Genomic DNA, 22,159 nt, shown 5'->3' with positions numbered 1-22,159 from the left:
ACACACACACACACACACGCACACAAAATAGGAAAACTGCACCTTGTGAGTCACATGCTGACATGCAGGTGCGCAAGGTGTTAGGAGGGATGTGAGATGAGGGAGGAAGGCCCTGAGGACTCAGGTGGAATGAAACATCCTAACCAGCTATTCTTGGCCATTATTCCAGGTGAGACACCCACCTGCAGGCCCAGGCCCAGCTCAGGAGAGGGTTCAACAGCTCTCTGTTGAGCAGGACTCCCACAGTGAGCCCTCCTGCGGGTGGGTGCCAGGGTTTGGGGGTCTCCTCCTCACCTCCACATCGCGGCCAAAGCTAAACAGGGTCCCTGCGAGGCGAGCCGGACTCTAGAGCATGTGGAGAGGATTCAATCTTTTGTTTACAGAGACACACTCCAGAGGCTGTTACTGGTGGACACAGCGTATGGCCAAGAAATGGCTGGAGGACGGGAGAGGAAGACCTCGGAAATTAAAATAAAGAAAAAGGAAGAAAAGAAAAAAAAAAGCCTTGGAGGACCTGTCTAGGAGAAATCCCGAGGGAGGCCAGACCTGCGAGGATCCCGAGCCTCAGCCACATTCCCTCCCTCCAGGCACCCATTCTCCCCTTGGGCCCTGACGGATGGCAGAAAGTCTCTGCGGACAAGACCAAACCAGAAAAACCCCGAGGTTCTTTCTCCCCCAGAAACTGCGGTCGAAGCGGGAAAACTTGACTTTTGCAACCAGAGTTGCAGCCTGACACCTAAAGAACGCAAATGGGTGGCGGAGGGGCGTTGTTTCAGGCTGCAGCATCCCAAAGTGCTGGCAGGAGGGGCAGGTGCAACCCATCCGCCCCTGGGCGACGCACCCGGCGGCACGTTACATCCCCCAGCGGGGTGCGAGCTTCAACCCGGGCCCCGGCAACCGGGCCCGCGCCCGCGCGTGCGCAAAAGGCCCACCCACCCCAGCTTGTCTCCAGGTGCGCTCGCGCTTCCGGCTGGCCTTCCCGGGGCGGAAACCACAGGGCGGGTGCATGCGCTTTCCAACTCTCCCGCTGGGTCAGAGAGGCCCAGGGCTTCAGGTGACCCGCCCCGCCCTCGCAGCGCGAGGCCAATCGCGCTGCGGTGGGCGGGATTTTCGAGAAGGTGGCCCGCCCACGCGCCCTGCAAGGCGTGTACCGATTGGTTGGCGCCGCGGGCGCAGGTGCGCGCTTCCTATTGGGTGTGGGCGGAGCGCGAGCCTCCGAGGCCTTTCGGGAGGCTGCAGGTGACCGCGCCCGCGCGCCGCCCCTCCCGCCCAGCTCGGGTGCGCGCGCGCGCGGGCTCGCGGGGGAGGCGGCGGAGCGCGAGGCTGCGGAGCCTGTCGCCTCTGCTCCGCCCCCTCCGCCCCCTCCGTCCCGGGTGCCGCCAAGGCCCTGAGGGAGGGAGTCGCGTCCCCGCCGGCCGCGCGGCCAGTCCCGCCCTCGGTCTCGCCGCGTGAGGAGCCGCCCAGCGGAGCTCTGCGCGGAGGCTCGAGCCGCGGCCGCCCCTCTGCAGGTGCCTGTGAGGAGGCTCCCGGCCGCAGCCACGTCCAGAGCCCTCCGGCCACGCACTCTCTCCCCGCGCTCCTGGGGGGCGGCCCGGCTGCCGGAGGCCGCCGCGGGGCCCGGCCTCAGCATGAACCGCAGCCACCGGCACGGGGTGGGCAGCGGCTGCCTGGGCACCATGGAGGTGAAGAGCAAGGTGCGCGGGGCCCTGGCGGGGCGGAGCGGCCGTCCTGCTGGGAGGGGGGCCTGGGGGTGGCCAGGGGCTGGCCGGGGGCGGCCTGCGGAGCTGCCCCGGCGCCTGGGTCGGCGAGAGGCGCGGTGGTGGGACTTGGAGGCAGGAGATGGTGGAGAATAAACTTGCCGAGGAGAGGGCGGGGGTGGAGGGGGGGTTGTGTCTGCTCCTGGCCCGGGCAGGTAGATGACCCGTGGAGCACTTCGGCTCCTTCAGCCTCATTCCTGGTCGTGGGCGGGAGTCAGGGCCGGGATTCACCCCGGCCGGCCGAGCGCAGGGTGGTTTCTGAGCGTCTGGGCGGATTCCGCCTCCTGGCCTGCGAGTGAGAGGTCCTTGGGGCACCCGTGGCCTCCACATGTCACCCGCTTGTGTGGCTCAGGGGTGCCTGGGGTGGCGAGAGGGGGCCCCGGGCGCCGCATCACCCCTTGGAAGCTGGCGTGGCTTCCTGCCGGGGAAGTTCCTGGCACCGGCCTCGGTATGCGCTGGTCCATACCGGGAACGCGCTCCCCTTCCGCTGAGTGGCACTCCGCCGGCGCACTCCCTCCTGCTACCTGTTCACGTCAAGTGTGTTCCTTCTCGACCAGCGGAATGCCCGCCCGCCGATGGTGACCTCGGCACCCAGCGAATTCCGCCATGGCCAGGCGCCCCGAGCGGGCGGTCTGCAGGGATGAGCGGGGGAATGCTTCCCCGAGGAGGTCCCGGGCCGGAATTGGACGGTGCCCGGCAGCCACGGGAACCCTCTCGTGAACCGGAGAGCCAGAGGGGGCTTAGATCACCCGGTGTCATTCTCTCCAGAAGACAGGGGCTTCGGAAGGCGACGGCTTCGCCAGGCTCTGCTTGTAGGACAAACTCCTCAGAGCCTTTTTACAGTCACTCTGAGGCTTTGTAGAAAACAAAGGGAGGGCACTGGCGGGGCCCTGAGACATGGGAAGTCGAATCGGGAAGACCAAAACACATAAAGGGGTAGGAGAAAGTAAGAGCACATCAACTTCAGAAAGAATGAGGCGTCACCGAGTGTAAGGCTACTGAGAAGGCCTCCCGGAGCCTGTGGGTACATGGCTTTGATTATCTAGAGTTGATAGACAAAGTTCTGCAAGTTGCTGTAGCTGAGATAGTCAACTCAGGAATGTGTATATTCATTTTTAACGTCATTTTACAATGTACTCTGAAACTTAATTCATGTATCAGCATAGGCACTAGTTTCAGAAGCCTTGTGGCCTCCTAAGAATCGAAAAGTAATTAGAGCTGTTTAAGGAGTGTGTTCTTCCCCGTGACCCCCATGGAACTGCCATCGCAAATGGAAGTGACACATGCTTGAACTGAGGGTTTTAAGATGATTTAAAACACAGAAAACTGTTCCTCTGGCAGTATAGAAGTGGTAGTGGTTGAATCTTCCAATGGCATTTCTGTTATAAATCTAGGATGGTTTTGTGGGAGTTGAGGCTAAAAAAAGAAAGAAAAAACCAATATTGCATGATCTTAAAATTCAGTTTATGGTCCTAATTTTGGTAGCACGTCTTTAATTTTTTTGGTCACAGGGAGAAAATGAGTAGGAATTCTAGGTACACTGTTAAATACAACCAGACAGTAATTGATCTCCTGAGACCAGGAAACCTTGAGCTCTTGGGGACTGGAATTTCAGGCTTTCTGTCAACTGATTTGTGAATCTTTCCCATACTTATATCTAACCTATAGTATATATGGGACCGGCCATACTGCACTTTTCGTGAACTGTGTCTCTTAAATAGAACCAAGGCATTCTGAGAACCTGCAGGGAATGGAGTGTCATCCCGCTGTCACTCTAGCTGTTGATAAGTAGGCACGGTGTAAGCACTATTTCTAATGTGACACCTTGTGTTTCAAATATATGTGGTTGGCACGTTTGTCTTTAATGGATTAAATAAAACACCTGTCATCTTTACCATTTAAAAATATTTGGACAGATGTTTTCTTTTTCACTGCTTTAGTGATAGCACGGCTTTTTACAAAAGTGATCACTGAGAAGTTAGGTTGTGACCACAACTAGGTGATGTGTAAACCCACATTTCTGGATCTCTTTGTTCTTCATAGAAAACTGTCAACTTTATAATCTTTGCTCATGGAAAGGAAAAATGGTACAAGTAAAGTAATGAATATTGCAAATATAACTATAGTTAAATTGTGATACCAGCTACCATGTGACTTTTCTTTGGTAACTGATTTATCTTCCTGTTTCGCCAGAGTTGGGAAAGTTCTTAATCAATAATCAAGGTGGTGTCCTTTAATAACCTTGGAGCAGTCTTTGAGCTGTACCTTTCCTAATTATTCATGGACAAACAGAATATTAAAATTAAGTTGCATTTCTAGAATGTACCAACAGATGCTAGGAGAAGGGTGTTGATTCACATTCTGGGTGATCAAGACAAATTAGACCAAGCTAAAAAAGTTGTAAATGGTTTATATAATGAAGAGTTGTTGATTGGTCTTAATTTTATCTCTGCCTTCATATTTTGTTTTGTTTTTATGTAGTAAAAAGTTCTCTTAATCCTATTGTTCCGATGCAAGAAGCATAACAATTTCTCTTTTTTTCCTGCTAACATTTGCAAAAGGGCACATCTACTGTGAGCCATACAGTTTTCCATTGTTTTTGTCATAACATTTAAGTGAGAGAAGAAAATGTTGAGCAAAGAATTTTCATCCAATAGCTTTAGCAGAAACATTGAAGCCCTAAAATGTTCAGTGATTAGATAGATGTTACTCCCATTTCTGGATCATGGGAAGTGATAAACACGGGGGTGAATCAAAGCCCTAGGAACTTTACGTTGTGATACCAGAATAAAGAAATGAAGGAGAAACTATGACTTTTGATAACATCATAAGACTAACTCTGATATGAAGGGTGTTCCCGAGTTTTTATTTACTTTTAAATGAGAAGGTGTGACTAAACTTTTTGAGAGCGCTGGGTATGAGTCACCTTACATTTCTTGACAAGTGTTAGTGTTTATGATTCAGGAATGTATTTTGGAAATTTTTAATTATTTATTAGAGGTAATAGGTGGTTTTGGTGAGTTTTAATGTGAAACTAGTGAGTAGCGTGGGTAAGCGAGGCAGATGAACTTCATAGAGTAAGAGCTGTGACTCCAGATACCCATAAGGCTCTTGGAAAAATGAATTGACACATTTGTAACCTCACATTATGCTGATGGGGACTTTGTCTGCAGGGTGCCTAAGGGTGTCTTAGTGGTGCATTAGTATTCTTACTCATAATAGCTGTTTAGAAGAAAAATGAGTTCAGTGGTCAGGCACATTTGGCAAACATTTGGTTTTTTGGTTTGGTTTTTTGGATTTTTTATAATATTCAGATGCTTATATATTGAATGTAAACAATTTAAATGGTATTTTTTAAATATATTTTTATTGATTTCAGAGAGGGAAAGAGAGGGAGAGAGAGAAACATCAATGATGAGAGAGAATCATTGATGGGCTGCCTCCTGCACACCCCCGACTGGGGATTGAGCCCGCTACTCCGGCATGTGCCCTTGACCCGAATTGAACCTGGGACCCTCCCTTCAGTTTGCAGGCCGACGCTCTATCCCAGTGATGGCGAACCTATGACACGAGTGTCAGAGGTGACACGCGAACTCATTTTTTTGGTTGATTTTTCTTTGTTAAATGACATTTAAATATATAAAATAAATATCAAAAATATAAATCTTTGTTTTACTATGGTTGCAAATATCAAAAAATTTCTATATGTGACACGGCACCAGAGTTAAGTTAGGGTTTTTCAAAATGCTGACATGCCGAGCTCAAAAGGTTCGCCATCACTGCTCTATCCACTGAGCCAAATCGGCTAGGGCTAAATGCTATCTTTTTGCAGGGGGGGCGGGGGGGGGGGGGGAATAATCAGTGGTGGAAACTTTTTAGCTTTATCTAACTGATAGTTCATAGGGAGTCAGATGATGGTGGTTGGGTGTTGCTTTGTTCCAAAAATTTGAAATTCAGTGCAGAAAAGGGATGCACAGATGCCTCCTTGTACCACGATTCAGTTTTGTGATATGATGGCTTCCCTGGTAGAGCTTTTAGTTGAAGATATACTTGTTTTCCTTATTTCCCATAGTTTGTAGTTCTGGAATATAGTTGCTACATTTAAGTCTTTTCCAGTCTGTTTCCAGAGCTTCACTCTAGGGCAGTGATGGCGAACCTCTGACACGCGTGTCAGAGGTGACACGCGAACTCATTTTTTTGGTTCATTTTTCTTTGTTAAATGGCATTTAAATATATAAAATAAATATCAAAAATATAAGTCTTTATTTTACTATGGTTGCAAATATCAAAAAATTTCTATATGTGACACGGCACCAGAGTTAAGTTAGGATTTTTCAAAATGCTGACACGCCAAGCTCAAAAGGTTCGCCATCACTGCTCTAGGGTATGATTCCTTTCTTTTAGAGTAGTCTTGATGTCGCTTCTTCTTTAATTCCCTAGTTGTAAGACTTCCATTCAGCCAGATTTCAGGGGGTTCTGAATGATGGTTGTTCTGTAGTTTAGTTGTAATTTTATTGTTGTTGTTAACCCTCCCCAGGGGATAGTTTTTCATTGATTTTTTTTTTAATTTTTAAAATATATTTTATTGATTTTTTACAGAGAGGAAGGGAGAGGGATAGAGAATTAGAAACATCCATTCAGCTGCCTCCTGCACACTCCCCACTGGGGATGTGCCCGTAACCAAGGTACATGCCCTTGACCAGAATCGAACCTGGGACCCTTCAGTCCCCAGACCGACGCTCTATCCACTGAGCCAAACCGGTTAGGGCCCCATTGATTTTTAGAGAGTAGAAGGGGGAGGGGGGGAGGGAGAAAAACATCGATGTGAGAGACACATCAATTGGTTGCCTCTGACACACACCCTGACTGACCAGGGTGGGGATCAAGTCTGCAACCAAGGCACATGCCCTTGATTGGAAATTGAACCCTGGACCCTTCAGTCCTACATTCTATCCACTGAGCAAAACTGGCTGGGGCTAGTTGTAATTTTGATGCGGCGTGGGAGGAGGTGCTTACCCTGCTTACTTATGCCACCATCTTGACCAGAAGTCATTTGCAAACATTTGCTTTAAAAAATTTTTAATCAACTGCAGGACTTAACTGAGCTTTTACTATCTGGTCTCCACAGTAACTCCTAAGAGAGTGACTATAGTTATGTAGCATTTTCCACTTGTGTGGCTGGTACACCTTTTTGAGGAAGGCTGATTAACCTTTTTTTTTTTTTAATATGTTTTTATTGATTTCAGAGAGGAAAGAAGAGGGAGAAAGAGATAGAAACATCAGTGATGAGAGAGAATCATTGATCAGCTGCCTCCTGCATGTCCCACACTATGGAGGGAGCTCCTAACCCTGGCATGTGCCCTGACTGAGAATTGAGCATGGCCTCTGGGTTTATAGGTTGACACTCAACCACTGAACCACACCAGCCGGGCTGATTAACCTTTCTTAGGTTTCCACATTTGGGGAGAAATGCCATGCTAGTCCCATAGTAAGCCTATAGATCCTGTTGTTCATGGACTAGATGAAATCAGTCCTAAGTGTTGAATAAGGGCCACTTGACTAATTCAGCATTTGGAGAACAGAGGTGTGATTCTAGCATAGGGAAGCAGACCTGGGAATCAGAATTGTGAAGATAAATATTGGGCCTGGTGGAGGTGTCATGTACTCCCTGTTGGTTTGATCCCTTAATACCTCTCTGATGTAACTATTCTCTTCATCGACTAATTGGTAAGCTCGTGTAGGCCTTTCAGTCTCTAGGGTCTAGCCCTGTGCCAAGCATGTAAACACTTCTTGTGTTATTAGGTAGTTGTAGGACATATATTTGATGTATTAATAAAGCTTTTTAATAATATTAACAGGGAAGATGCTTATCTCTAGACCAATTTCTTAAATACTGTACCTCCATTTGTATCATATCTTAAATGCCAAGAAGCTCAAAGTCCTTTTTTTACCTGTTTCTGTTCATTCTTGCCACTTCTGTGAAATAGCAATTCCTTTTATGAGGGAAGAAACTTAGGTGCTTTTTGTTAATGGTCAAAATAAAGACTTGGGCACCTCTTACCTCATGGCCTGAGTGAGGAGAGTGCTGCTTTCAGAATCTGGGCCGCAGACAGGGTGTGAGAGGACAGTCCCCAATGCGGCCTGGGTGCCTGGGCATTGAGGTAAACCTGCATCTTCAAGTGATACCCTTCAGAGATACAGCATCAAGAAGGCACATTCCTGTGCCTTTCTTATGTTGTCTTATCTCCAGATGATGAGGTTTCTGACAGTAGACTGTATCACTGGAACTATCTTCTTTATTAAGAGAAATAATAAGCCTGTTAATGTTCTGTGGCATGCATTTTAAAATTGAGTCCTGTTTTTAAAATTAATACATTTTTTATCTTTATAGTTTGGAGCTGAATTTCGTCGTTTTTCACTGGAAAGATCAAAACCGGGAAAATTTGAGGAATTTTATGGATTACTGCAACATGTTCATAAGATCCCAAATGTTGATGTTTTAGTAGGCTACGCAGACATCCATGGAGACTTACTACCTATAAATAACGATGATAATTATCACAAAGCTGTTTCAACGGCCAATCCACTGCTTAGGATCTTTATACAAAAAAAGGGTAAGTACCACTGTTTACAAAAATTGTTTTACAAATAGAAGTGGTTTTATTTTTCTCATTGATAGGATACACAGACTTTGCCACAAACTTAATGAAGAGACATTTTCTGTGAATCTTACCATATTAAGCAACAAGTGGGGTTAAAACATTTTCGGTATTAATGATTATCTTTACACTTCACTAGTGTACTTTAGAAAATTTGTGGGGTTTTTTTGTTTATGTATTTTTTTAATCCTCACCCAATAATATGCTTATTGATTTTAGAGAGAGAGGAAAAGGAAGAGAGAGAAACATCAATGTGAGAGAGAACATCTATCGGTTGCCTTCTGTATATGCCCCAACCAGGGATTGAACCCACAGCCTTTCGGTATACAACAATGGTTCTCAACCTTAGGGTCGCGACCCCTTTGAGGGTCAAACGACCCTTTCACAGGGGTCGCCTATGACCATCGGAAAACACATACATAAATTACATATTGTTTTTGTGATTAATCACTATGCTTTAATTATGTTCAGTTTGTAACAATGAAAATACATCCTGCATATCAAATATTTACATTACGATTCATAACAGTAGCAAAATTACAGTTATGAAGTAGCAACGAAAATAATTGTATGGTTGGGGGTCACCACAACATGAGGAACTGTATTAAAGGGTCGCAGCATTAGGAAGGTTGAGAACCACTGGTATACAGGATGATGCTCCAACCAACTGAGCCACCTGGCCAGGGCAGAAAATTTGTGGTTTTAATTATAATCCTCTTAGATTTTTAAAAATAGAAATTCTGAATTTATTGAATCTTCACTTTAATGAATGAAATTTTGTTCATTCAGGAAGATGTGGTAGAAAGAGTATAACTTTGGAGTCAGAGAAATATTCCAGTCTTTTGGTGACAACCAACTTTCAAGTGCTATACTTAATAGATACCTAAAGGAAAGCTATTTATCCTTCTTGGGTCTCTGTCTTTTTCTATAGAATGGACATATTATCTCATAGGATTACTGGGAGGTTTGAAAGAGCTAAGTACAGTGCCCTGGCATGTAGTAGGCAGGCATCCAGAGACTATTTTCTTACTTTCTCTTTTAGGATATTGTTCGCAGAAAGCAAATTAGTTACTCATCTGGAAAATTAGATAGCAACTCATTATTTTGGAGGAATGTAAACGTTGATATTTGTCTCACAAAAGAACATTTGAAGTAGCCACTTTATATTGCAAACATTTTCAAATGTCTTTTGAGTCCTAAATTTTTATTTTTTTAACTTTGTGTCTTCATGTGTGTCTCTCTGTCTGCAGATGGGCAGGGTGTGTGCCATTTATTCCTTTGTCTTTGGTAAATGAAGAGGTTTAGAAAGCTAGCAGGGAAGCAGCAGGCACTGTATTGGTGGGATAATTAAAGCCTTGCTGTGTTTGTAAACCAACCCAGAAAGCAGAGAATGGTAGGGATTACCCTTGAAGATGAAACTTTCTTTCCAATCAGTTGATAAACTTGGGACCACTCCCAGGGCTTTGAAATTCCACTGATTATGTATGTTAGCTTTTCTGGGTTTGGAGGAACTAAAGTCCACCAACAGAATAAACTGCCAAGCGTAACCTATATCTTTATCACTTGACTATTTACAAAATATTAACAAACACATAATTTTCCCTAAACCACCCCCCTCCCCAGATGGATTTTGTAGGGTGTGGTACAATTAGAGTAGTACTTTAGGAGATTAATTTGTCTGTTGGGATGAATTGGAGGAGCAGCAGAATATGGAAGAGGGATGGACTTGAAGAGAAAATTGGTTTGGTTTTAGGGCAGAAAAGCTAATCTGGCTGGTGAGTTTCAACCATGTTAGGAAATGAGAAATGGTAAATAAAGACCAAGGATAGACCCTTGGAAAGCTTTGTATAGAATGTTACAAAAGAAAGAACTGCAGTAGAGGAGAGAAGGACAAAACTTTTGAGTGGAAGTTGTCATTTTGAGCAGAATAATTTAAATAATTGTTGTTAGATAGTAGGCCTTTCTTGTTAGCAATGCAATTTCCACTAAAAATTTAGTTGCTCTCTGGAATGTGTATTCAAATGTAAAATGACTATTTTTAAACCACTGCCATCTGACAAAATTATCCCCTTCATTAGGAAGATTATATGAGTTGGATTATACCACCACGTGTTTTTGCTACTGGATTTGTAACACTTAAGTGATCATGGGGTTAATTAGTCCTAACATCTTTTAAGGATGGTTATCTTCTGCTATTTCCTTTTTAAATGTTTCTATGTGAACAAAAGTTTTCTATGTCATAGAGATAAACATTCAGTACAATTATTAGCCCTCAGAGTTTGGCTTAGAAATAGGTAGTCCATTCAACAGACAATTCTTTAAAAAATATATAAATTTAAGCCTTGGCCTGTTTTGCCCAGTGGTTAGTACAGCGGTTCTCAACCTGTGGGTCGCGACCCTTTTGGGGGTAGAACTACCCTTTCACAGGGGTCGCCTAAGACCATCGGAAAAGACATATATAATTACATATTGTTTTTGTGATTAATCACTATGCTTTAATTATGTTCAATTTGTAACAATGAAATTGGGGGTCACAACAAGATGAGGAACTGTATTAAAGGGTCGCGGCATTAGGGAGGTTGAGAACCACTGGGTTAGTACGTAGGCCCAAGGACCGACCGATGGGTCGTGGGTTTGATTCCTAGTCAAGGGCACATACTTTGATTACAGGTTTGATCCCCGGTCCAGCATGTGTGGGAGACAACCAGTTGATGTGTCTCTCTCATGTTGATTTTTCTATTTCTTTCTCTCTCTCTCTCCCCATTCCTCCCTCTCTTCCACTCTAAAAATCAGGGGGAAAAATATCCTCAGGTGAGGATTAAAAAAAATAATAATAATAATTATATATATATATATATATATATATATATATATATATATATATATATATATACAAACATGACTTAAGCAAAAAATTAACAGGAAGTTGGTTGATTATTTCTGCTTAAAACCCTGTACTGGCTTTTCATTGAATCCAGAAGAAACTCCTTCCTTGCTTGGCCTTTTCCAGTTCATCTTCCTCCCTAATCACAGCCACACTGGTTTCCTGTCCCTCAGACTTGGTTGCTGTCTCTGCTTTTGCACTTGCTTTTCCTTCTAAGAAAGGTTTCCCTCCAGCTGCCTCTTCATCCTTCAGATCTTAGATAATGTTCTCAGAGGGGTTTCTTCTGACCACCCCTAAAGGGCCACACCCTCCCACCCCTCCCACCGTTAGCTGATAAACTACCCTCTGAAGATCTGGAATTCAGAGTGTCTTTGAAGTGGAAGCTCAGGGTTGAGTGTGTAAGCTACTTAATAGCCTGAACTTGAAGATAGGAATGAAAAGTTTTATATTTTGTAATAATTTGTTAGAAGAAAAACCCCATACTCTATTTCTAGGTCTGTTATCATGGAAGCAAAAACAAAACAAAAAACCTGATATCTTAAAAGTTTATTTTCACAGAGAGGATTCCCAGGTCTTTTGCCAGCGCCATCCCCACTGGAGTTTAGAGTATTGTCATTTATTTGGGGGAGGGGAAGAGATGGTACAAAGTAGAGTTTTCCTCCTCTTGTTGTTTAGATTATTATTGTGCAGCAAACAATATTAGAAAATATCAAAAGGTTGTACCTTTAAAAAATACTCAGGTTATTCCTGTAGGTTTAGAATACAGCCAGGGAAATGTGTATTTAAAAAAAATAAAACTTCCCAGAGAGGCATGGTGATCAGCCAAGTCTGGGGCCTGTTGAAATGCACAGACTCCTCGCCAGATCTGATCAGAATGTGCACACTGCAGTTCTTGCTGTACGTATCACCACCTGTTTATGTGTGACATTAGACAAATATGTCTGCATCTTGGATTTATTCAGAGGAGTTTGTTGGAATCTCTAGAAGGGCCTTGCTTTATTAGTAAGCATCCTCTCACTTAGGACATGGCCTTGTGGCCCCAACACCTGTGCAGTGGACATTATTTTGCAAATGGACCTTAAGATTATATTTTAACGAATCAGGGTTTAATTTAGAAATGTCTAAGGTATATACATTGTAATAGTAAGTTGTAAAAAAAACAAAACAGTTTAACAAAAGGTATGGCCCCAGAAATTAAACAGTAAATAAAATAAAAAGAAGAGAGAGAGAAAAAAAGAGGAAATTGTGGAGTAACATCTCAGAATATGACACCAGTTCTCATGATGGAAACATGGGAGCCACCTTTGACACATACCTGTTTTTCTTAGTCACCAATCCTGTTAAAACTGTGTTCTAATTATTTTTCATGTGTTTTGCCCTATCTCCATTGCCTCTGCTTCAGGCCAGGTGCCATCCTAAACCACTGCCCAGCCTCCTATCTCCTCTCAGGTCCATTCTCCAGCTTGAAGCCAGAGCTTTAGAGAAAAATCGAAACCCTTGGTTTTCTTCCTGTTGCCCTTAGGCCAAAGTCCATAATCCTTAACACTTCCCTGAAGTTCCCATTGGTCTGCCTGGCGCCTGGCTGCTTCCGACTTGGCTCTGGACTCCTCCTTCTCCTCCCTGCCCCCTCTCCCCCAGCCACCCTTTAACCTCACTATAGTCATGGGCCATATAATGAGGTTTCTGTCAACAAATACTCCATTAGAATACAGGAGCTGAAAAATTCCTGTTGCTTAGTGATGATGTGGATGTAGTAAGGTGGGAGTGCATCACATTCCTCATGCAGTTGTGGTGATGCTGGTAAACAGACCTACTGCACTACCAGCCCTATAAAAGTTCAGCCCATGCAGTTATGTAGAGCACTTAATACCTGATTATGGTCATAAAGGACTGTTACAGGTTTACATATGTACTATACTTTTCATTGTTATTTTATAGTTTACTCATTCTACTTATTCACAAAGAAGTTTTCTGAAAACAGTAGGCCCTGCAGCATCGCTATCTCATCTCATCTCATCTCATCTCTCTCTCTCTCTCTCTCTCTCTCTCTCTCTCTCTCTCTCTCTCTCTCTCATATATTTTTATTTATTTCAGAGAGGAAGAGAGATATAAAAACATCAATGATGAGAGAGAACCATTAATCGCTGCCTCCTGCCAGCCCCCTACTGGGGATTGAGCCTGCAACCTGAGCATGTGCCCTTCACCAGAATCGAACCCAGGACCCTTCAGTCCATAGGCCGATGCTCTCTGTCCACTGAGCCAAACCAGCTAGGGCTCCTGTGTCTTGATTGCATCATTTTCTCTTGTGCTTGATTTAATCTCATGTAGTTTTGTGCAGTAACCTGCTATGCAGGCTTGTGGCTCTGGAGCACTGAGCTAGAGCATGTAGCTAGCCTAGGTGTGCAGGAGGCCATACCGTCTAGTTTATGTAAGTCACTCTATGATGTTCACTCAACGGTGAAATTGCCTAACCATGCATTTCTCAGAACATATCCCTGTTAAGCAGTGCGTGACTGTACATTGGACTCCTTCCCCTGCTCCATCCTGCTCCTCTCTTTATTCGTTGTATTCTATGCCTGGAATGTCTCTCCCTTCTAACTGATTAGCTAGTCTCAGCGTGATCCTTACTTTCCTGACGAAGCCTTTCCTTTCCTTTGCACCAAGCTAGGTTCTCATTTACATACTTGTACAGCACAGTGTACATCACTGCTCTTGGCACCTTTGTAATAATTCAGTTATTTGAAATTAATTGCCACCTCCTCCTTTAGACTGTAAGCACCATGAAAGCAAGTACCTTATCTATTTTGTTCACTGGATCTATGGCCCAGAAAACAATGCTGAGCCACATATGAGATACTTCTTAATATTTGGTGATTGATTTTTCTTATTAGAAAGTGAAGGGATCTGCAGAATTTGAATATCGCTCTAAGTGATGTTTAATCTTTGTAAAGTTGCCAGATCTGTTTCATTTAACCATTTTGGATTAGAACAAGGGTTGGCAAACTAAGGCTTGCTGGCTGTTTTGTAAATAAAGTTTTCCTTGGAACACAGCCAGGCTCATTCCTTTATGGTCTGCCTATGGCTGCTTTTGCAATAGGAACCGTGTGACCTCCAGGACCTGAAATATTTACTGTATAGCTCTTTACAGAAATAGGTTTACAGCCCCTGATTACAATTTTAGCAATCATTTCATTCTTCCCTGTCTACCTACTGAACTTCAAACAGGTCATAATCTTGAACTTTCTTAATGACTCTAACATGAACTGTTCCTATTTTGTTACTATAAAGGGATGCTGATGCTGCCCCCCCCCCCCAAGATTTGCTTTTTATCCACTGTAGGCTTTTATTTCTTGTATCTGTGTCTGCCACTCACTAGTGGACCCTAATGTCTCTGTCTGTAACTTTTGACTCCGTGAGCTAAGGAATGAGATAACCAGGCTTTTCAGGATTAATGTTTACAAACTAAGGGCCTGTAGGGCTCCTTGGTAAGTAAAGCACAGGAGCTTTTTCTGTGGAAAGAAGTGAGACATCCTTGGCAGTTCAGTGGCCTTGCAGGTGGCTCGTTGTCCATTCCTGTTAGCTGAGATTGTCTGCTGAGGGGCAGGCTTGGGGTAAGGGAGGTGCTGCTGTATAAGCCCGTATCATGTCCTGTTGCATAAGCCTGGCTTTATACAAGTGGAAGGTTGCTATAAACCGAATTTCCAAACTTCCCATCACAGTCTGAGTTCAGTGCTTTGATATACATACTCAGATAGAAAGTGAACTCCTACTCCCTGTGGACATTCACCTTTACACTTTAAACTAACACCCTGCACCCTGGCTTTTTGCCAAAATATTTTTTCCCAGTGGCTGGAAACTGATTAGCTAGATGGGAGAACAAAGGTGCCTTTGTACAGGGGCATATTGCTTCTGAGAATTTAGCAGAGAGCATTCAAACAGGGTCAGGATGCGATGCCAAATTATGCAGATTTGAGGGGTTTAGGGTCAGGTTTCCCATGAATAGGTATGTAGGCAACTTAATTTTGTTTGCAGTTTGTATGGACTGGAACTTTCCTTATATTAGGTGGGCTTTCTTAATTGATTGTTTTAAAATGAAAATATATAATTTTGAAAAAAACACATTTAGAAGATGATTGTTAGATTTTTTGCCAAAAAGATTTTTGTGTCAATGGATTTATTTCCACAGCCAAATTACAAATAAATTTCTGTCTCTGTTAGAACCCAGTCTAAATATTTTATCTATAAATGAAGACAAAATTATCCTGGGTGGAGGGGAGGAAATGCCAAAATAATTAAGTACCCCTAGTCTTGTACATTTCTCTGAAACTAGCTTTTGAAGATGTTTAAGTAGCATGAAAAAAAAATGCCGAAGTTCTCTATACTCTGACGCACAGTTGATACTTAACATTCATTGTATGAATGTGTCAGGTATTGGCCTAGAAAGAACTCCTGGGTCTAGTCTTTTCTCTGTAACCTATTATGTCCCGGTCATTTTCTGGTCTATAAAGTAAAGATAATAATAGTTATCATTGGGGGGGGGGGGGGGCGTTGGTGGTGGCAGAGGGTCACAGGAGAGAATACGAATTGAAGCCTTGGATAAACGGTGATGTTACTATTCTCTGTAGCAATAGCCGACACTAGGAGTTTGAACTAGTTCTTTTGGGGGCCCTTTTGCCTTTATTTTAGTTGAAATGATATTTCAACTCGTGTGCCTGCTATTAATTTCATTTCCTTTTCTACCTCTCATTCTCTGATGAGATGCTTTGTTTATGGCAGGTCTTCCTTCATCCATGTGATCTAAGAATATCTGGTTTTAGGTGCCCTGTTGTCCCTTAGTGTACATCAGAGATTATAAATTGTTAGCTTGAAGAATGAATTCAACCCTGGGTGTTATTTAACTCAAATAGGTTTTTGTTGTTGTTTCACTGGGTATCAGCATTTAAAAATGGGAAGATTTTTACCTAAAAACCATGACTCTGGCAAATTCCTACAGGAATGAAGAAAAACTGTGGAATGAAGAGCAGCTGTGCCATTAAACGGGGCAAAATGCATTTTAAGTAACTTGTTTAAGAATGTGTTTGCACCTGGCCGACGTGGCTCAGTGGTTGAGTGTTGACCTCTGAACCAGGAGGTCATGGTTCGATTCCCAGTCAGGGCACATGCCCGGGTTCTGGGTTCAATCCCCTGTGTGGGGTGGAGGCAGCCGATCAATGATTCTCTCATCATTGATGTTTCTATCTCTCTCCCACTCCCTTCCTCTCTGAAGTCAATAAAAATATATTAAAAAAAGAATGTGTTTGCAAGACTTACCAGAATTTCATTTGGCCATGGTTCATGTTGTTTCATAGTTACCGAGCTTTGTTAGATTTACCGTGAACATTGGTAGTTTTATGTGTACTTGAGAGGGCCACCTAGTGTTTTTTTCTGATATAACATCTTCTGCTCTACATTTTGATCCTATTAGAATAAGTTAATGTTTAACTAGTGTGTTTATGTACGAAATACATTTTAGTTATCCTTTCTGTACAGACTCAACTGCAGATAAGTGGGTGTTTTCACAGCATTTCTATAATTATTTTATTTTATTTTTAAACAGAAGAAGCAGACTACAGTGCCTTTGGTACAGACACACTAATAAAGAAGAAGAATGTTTTAACCAATGTATTGCGTCCTGACAACCACAAGAAAAAGCCTCATATAGTCATTAGTATGCCCCAAGACTTCAGACCTGTGTCTTCCATTATAGACGTGGATATTCTCCCAGAAACACATCGTAGGGTCCGTCTGTACAAATACGGCACTGAGAAACCCTTAGGATTCTACATCCGGGATGGCTCCAGTGTCAGGGTCACGCCACATGGCTTAGAGAAGGTCCCAGGGATCTTTATATCCAGACTTGTCCCGGGAGGTCTGGCTCAAAGCACAGGACTGTTAGCTGTTAATGATGAAGTTTTAGAAGTTAACGGCATAGAAGTTTCAGGGAAGAGTCTGGATCAAGTAACAGATATGATGATTGCAAACAGCCGCAACCTCATCATAACAGTGAGACCAGCAAACCAGAGAAACAATGTCGTTAGGAACAGTCGGACCTCCGGGAGCTCCGGCCAGTCTACTGATAACAGCCTTCTCGGCTATCCACAGCAGATGGAACCCAGCTTTGAGCCAGAGGATGAAGACAGTGATGAAGATGACATTGTTATTGAAGATAATGGAGTGCCACAGCAGATTCCCAAAGCTGTTCATAACACGGAAAGCTTAGAATCATTAACACAAATGGAACTCAATTTGGAGTCTGGACAGAATGGTTTTATTCCTTCTAATGAAGTGAGCTTAACACTGGCAGCAAGTGGCACAGACACTGAATTTGAAACGCGTGTTCCAAATCAAAAACTCTTAGAAGAAGATGGAACAATCATAACACTATGAAACCACTATCTGACTGCTTTCTGAGTGAAGATGCCATGGGAACCTGTACATTCCGCTAGTTTAAAGCATATATACCTCTGAACCAGTGACCTGGAATGGGCATGAGAAAAAATAATATTGCAAGCTCAAAATGTTATTAAAATAGTAGTTTGATAATTGCTAATATAAACTTTGGTGGGTCAGAGGTGAATTTAAATCTAAAACAAAGGGGCCTTTGCTAATGCGATTATGTGCTTTTGCTGTTTTGTCTACAGATAACTGGATGTTAGAGCACATTCTAGACTGTGTGAGTGGACTAAATAATTTCTGTTTGAAGTTGTTGCATATTTAACCTGCTGTGCAGAGCCCAGTTCATTTTTCCTTTATATTTTTAAAAGTTCTAATGTGAAGAAATCTCATTCTATCTTTTGGTACCTTGGGGACCTCAGCTCCTATGTTCTCTGTATTTTATTTTGACATTTTAATGTTTCTCTGTTGTGAAAAGTAGTCTTTTCAAGTGCTTTTTTTTCTTAATTTCTAAGAAACTGATTGACTATTTTTAGGAGTTACTTCCTATGTTATAAGGCATCAAAACTATGTTCCTGAATTAAGAATCTCTACCAGTTGTTCAGGTGCCTGCCTGTCCTTCCTGTAGCTTTCATTCTCACAGAGGCATTCCATGTGGGTGTAACTTACCCTGGAAATGGCGATGCCACTGACTCTGGGCATTGGGAGACTCTCCCTTATCCTCCACCTCTTCACCTCTTCTCACCCTCATTCCCAATCTCATTGGAAATTATCCTTTTGTTGTGTGTGTGTTGTTGGTGTGCTTTTATACCCTTTTAATGTATTCAAGAAGTGCAAATCATTTTGGATTTTAAAAAATGCACCCAAATTCAGAGATTTTTTTACACACAGGACAAATTTGTGCACTTTTTATATAAACAATTTGGGTTTTCCTTCATGGGATTTCTAGGAACACTGCCTACACTTTATGAAAATTATATAGTATTCACCTTTGACAGGTAGAGTTTATCACTATTAATTTTATAAGGCTATTTATTACTTTCCAATGCATCCACTTAGAACAAGTTAAGTGTAAGGCTGCTAACTTCCATTCCTTGCCTGATTTCACTATACAATGTGCACAAACACTACAGAATGCTTGTATATAGAAACAAAGAATAGTATGAAGTACATAAGTTCTCTGTGGCTTATGGATATTACTGTCAGAGTTATTTATTAATTAATTTTATGGTAGGGCTAGTATGGATACCTATAACAATTGTGTGCTATTAAAACAATGAAGAATCAGATGACTCCGTTTTGAAGGATATTTTCTCTATATGGTCAAAATATATGAAGAAGTAAAGTCTTGATTAAATGAAGATCACTTGACTCAGAATACTTAAATGTATTTTGTTCACATTACCACTAAACATATTGTCACTAAACTATTAATTGCACAATATTATGTAATACAATGTACTTTTTGTTGAATTCACTGACGTTCTTCCACTTACATACCACTGTTTTATAATGGCATTCCAGCTTTAACATTCTGTGAGTTTTATACATTTGACTCTTGAATGACAAAACAATGATAATATGTATAAGGTTAAATTTCATTTATAAGCGGTGCAGGGGTTCAACATTCTAAGTAAAAATACTTTGACACACTACCTCTCTCTCTCTCTCTCTTTTTTTTTTTTAACAAAGTTTTAACATCAGAACTTTTCTTGTGGGGGGGAAATACTTCAGGGCTTGACTTTTTGTACAAATTTTAACTAAAATATAGACTTGTATGTCTTCATGAAAATGGAAGTCAAAGCTTCTAATGCTTCTTATTTTAATTATCCTGCTAAAGATACATGCCAGGGGTGTCTTCAGCTAGATCTCACTTAAATTATTGGTAAAATAATTGATTACTAGACGTATTGTAAAACCAATAAATCTTGGTTATACAATAAAATGTGGATTCATTGGTTGTCTGAATCAGTTATTTCAAGTGTATCATCATTAACAAAAGTATCAGTGGATTCAGCATAAAATTTCCTAGTACTAAGTGTCAAGCCTAACTGTGAATTTTGTTCTGTATCTTTAAGTAAATTTATGCTAATGTTCTTATGTGCTATCAACAAAATGTATGTACTTCTGTGAACTATGAATTTTCTAATTAAATTTTACATATAACATGATTTGTACATGAATGACACTTTGTTTAAACTATCAAATGTCAGTATTTTACTACAATTTTATTATAAAATGTACATTATCATTAACTGAATTTTGATTTTAAAATCAAATTGGCTTTAGTTGTATATTATTTTTTACAAATAAAGATAGACTTGTATAAAGGCTACTTTCTTGTTTGCAAATATATGAAAAGTGCCCAACAGTTATTTACCTATCACCCATTATATAAGCTACTAGAGGCCTGGTGCACGAAATTTGTGCACTGGGGGGGGGGGTCCCTCAGCCCAGCCTGCCCCCTCTCACAGTCCGGGAGCCCTCAGTGGATGTCCTACTGACGGCAGCAGAGGCTCGGAGCAGGCACCGTGTGTGTGTGTGTATATGTGTTTGTGTGTGTGTGTGTGTCCGCTGTGGCCTGCCCCCAGCCACACCACGTAGGCTCGGAGCAGTTGCCCCGTGTGTGTATGTGTCCCTGCTGGGGGCCTGCCTGCAGCCGCGTCGGAAGCTTGGAGCAGGCACCCCGTGTGTGTGTGTGTGTGTGTGTGTGTGTGTGTGTCCCCTGGGGGCCTGCCCCCAGCCACACTGTGGAGGCTTGGAGCAGGCACCCCTTTGTGTTGATCTCTCAGGCTCCTGGCTCTGCCTGTGTGTTGTTCTCTCCCTTGAGCGGTGGCCAGGACAGGCTGGAAGCTTGGGTTCCTCCATCGCCAGGGGCAACCCAAGCTTCCAGCTCCATGGCCGCTGCCATCTTCGTTGGGTTAATTTGCATATCACCCTGATTGGCTGGTAGGTATAGCAGAGTGACACCAATTTGCATGTTTCTCTTTTATTAGTGTAGATGGCAAGGTCCTGGCACCCTTAACTTTTAATTTTTAAAAGATAAACATGAGGCCCTAACTGGTTTGGCTCAGTGGATAGAGCGTCGGCCTGCAGACTGAAGGGTCCCAGGTTCAATTCCAGTCAAGGGCATGTACCTTGTTTGCGGGCACATCCCCAGTAGGGGGTGTGCAGGAGGCAGCTGATCAGTATTTCTCATCGATGTTTCTAACTCTCCCTCTATAAAAAATCAATAAAATATATTTAAATAAATAATTTTTTTAAAAAAAGATAAACGTGATCCCAGCCAGTGTGGCTCAGTGGTTGAGCATCGACCTATGAACCAGGAGGTCACAGTTCAATTCCCGGTCAGGGCACATGCCGGCTTACGGGCTCTATCCCGTGTGGGGTGTGCAGGAGGCAGCCGATCAATGATTCTCTGTCATCACTGATGTTTCTCTCTCTCCCTCTCCCTCCTTCTCTGAAATCAATAAAAATCTTTAAAAACAAAGATAGCCCTCGCCGGTTTGGCTAAGTGGATAGAGCATTGGCCTGTAGACCAAAGGGTCCTGGGTTCCATTTCAGTCAAGGGCACATACCTTGTTTGCAGGCTCTTCCTCAGCCCAGGCCCTGGTCAGGGTGCGTGCAGGAGGCAACCAATCGATGTGTTACTCTCACATTGATATTTCTCTGTCTTTCCCTCTCTCTTCCACTCTGTAAAAACCAATGGAAAAATATCCTCAGGTGAGGATTAAAAGAAAACACGAAATTGTGTGTACATCCACTACAACCATATATGCATGTATTGACTGGAAGGTTGCATTGAAAATGTACTTAATTCTGATAAATGTGGGAAATTGTGCATGATAATCCATCAGAGTTATCATTTAGGTTTAAGATGATTTGAAACAAGACAAAACTGGTTTATAATGTGACCATTTATCTTCTGGAACTCAAATTCACTTAGTTATACTTTCTGTTGCCACCGTATTTGGATTCAATTCAGTTTATCCTGAAACATGTACACTGAAAGGCCCAAAATAAAACAGACCATTTCTAATCCCAAATTAGTCACCCTGTCATTTGCTTGGTTGGTCTCTGCACTGTCTCTTCTGCCAACCAACGTGGAGGATCATTTTGATTCCTTCCCCCGATGAACAACAGCTTGAAAATCCTCTTAGTAAAAATTCAACGTCCTGTCTTTAGACCTCTTCATCGTGGATAGGTACCCCTTGTGCTGCATCCAATGCCTGGCATTCGTCTCAGTTTCAGGTCCATGAAACTGGTGAATTAAAACATCCCTTTCACCCTATGATGTGTCCCAGTGCTGTTTGATCTCAAATCCCTGCTGCTTTCAAGCTGGCACTCTGCAAAAGGACTAAAATTTGATTTTGAAGTCATAGGAATTTGCAAGGAAAAGCTAGCCCCCTTTAGGGTTGTGCACCTTT

General features: G+C 42.7%; 1 protein-coding gene across 1 annotated transcript; it reads left to right on the top strand.

Annotated features, from left to right (window-relative positions):
- Positions 1 to 1,292: 1,292 nt before the first annotated feature.
- Positions 1,293 to 20,053, top strand: PARD6B (par-6 family cell polarity regulator beta). The gene is made up of 3 exons (XM_081097377.1): positions 1,293 to 1,694; positions 8,149 to 8,371; positions 16,897 to 20,053. Exons 1-3 carry the CDS (start codon positions 1,629 to 1,631, stop codon positions 17,724 to 17,726), a joined length of 1,119 nt encoding a protein of 372 aa, XP_080953503.1. The 5' UTR covers positions 1,293 to 1,628; the 3' UTR covers positions 17,727 to 20,053.
- The last annotated feature ends 2,106 nt before the right edge of the window (positions 20,054 to 22,159 follow it).

Source organism: Myotis nattereri, assembly GCF_964212035.1.
Source record: "Myotis nattereri genome assembly, chromosome: 8".
NCBI classification, from domain to species: Eukaryota; Metazoa; Chordata; class Mammalia; order Chiroptera; family Vespertilionidae; genus Myotis; species Myotis nattereri.
This window is presented reverse-complemented; position numbering and strand designations above follow the sequence as displayed.

What these genes read in the sequence shown, in the direction of transcription:
- PARD6B (XM_081097377.1), top strand. Translation starts at nt 1,629, where the DNA reads ATGAACCGCAGCCACCGGCACGGGGTGGGCAGCGGCTGCCTGGGCACC. An exon ending in CCATGGAGGTGAAGAGCAAG is followed by an intron (nt 1,695 to 8,148) that starts GTGCGCGGGGCC and finishes TTATCTTTATAG; the next exon opens with TTTGGAGCTGAATTTCGTCG. An exon ending in GATCTTTATACAAAAAAAGG is followed by an intron (nt 8,372 to 16,896) that starts GTAAGTACCACT and finishes ATTTTTAAACAG; the next exon opens with AAGAAGCAGACTACAGTGCC.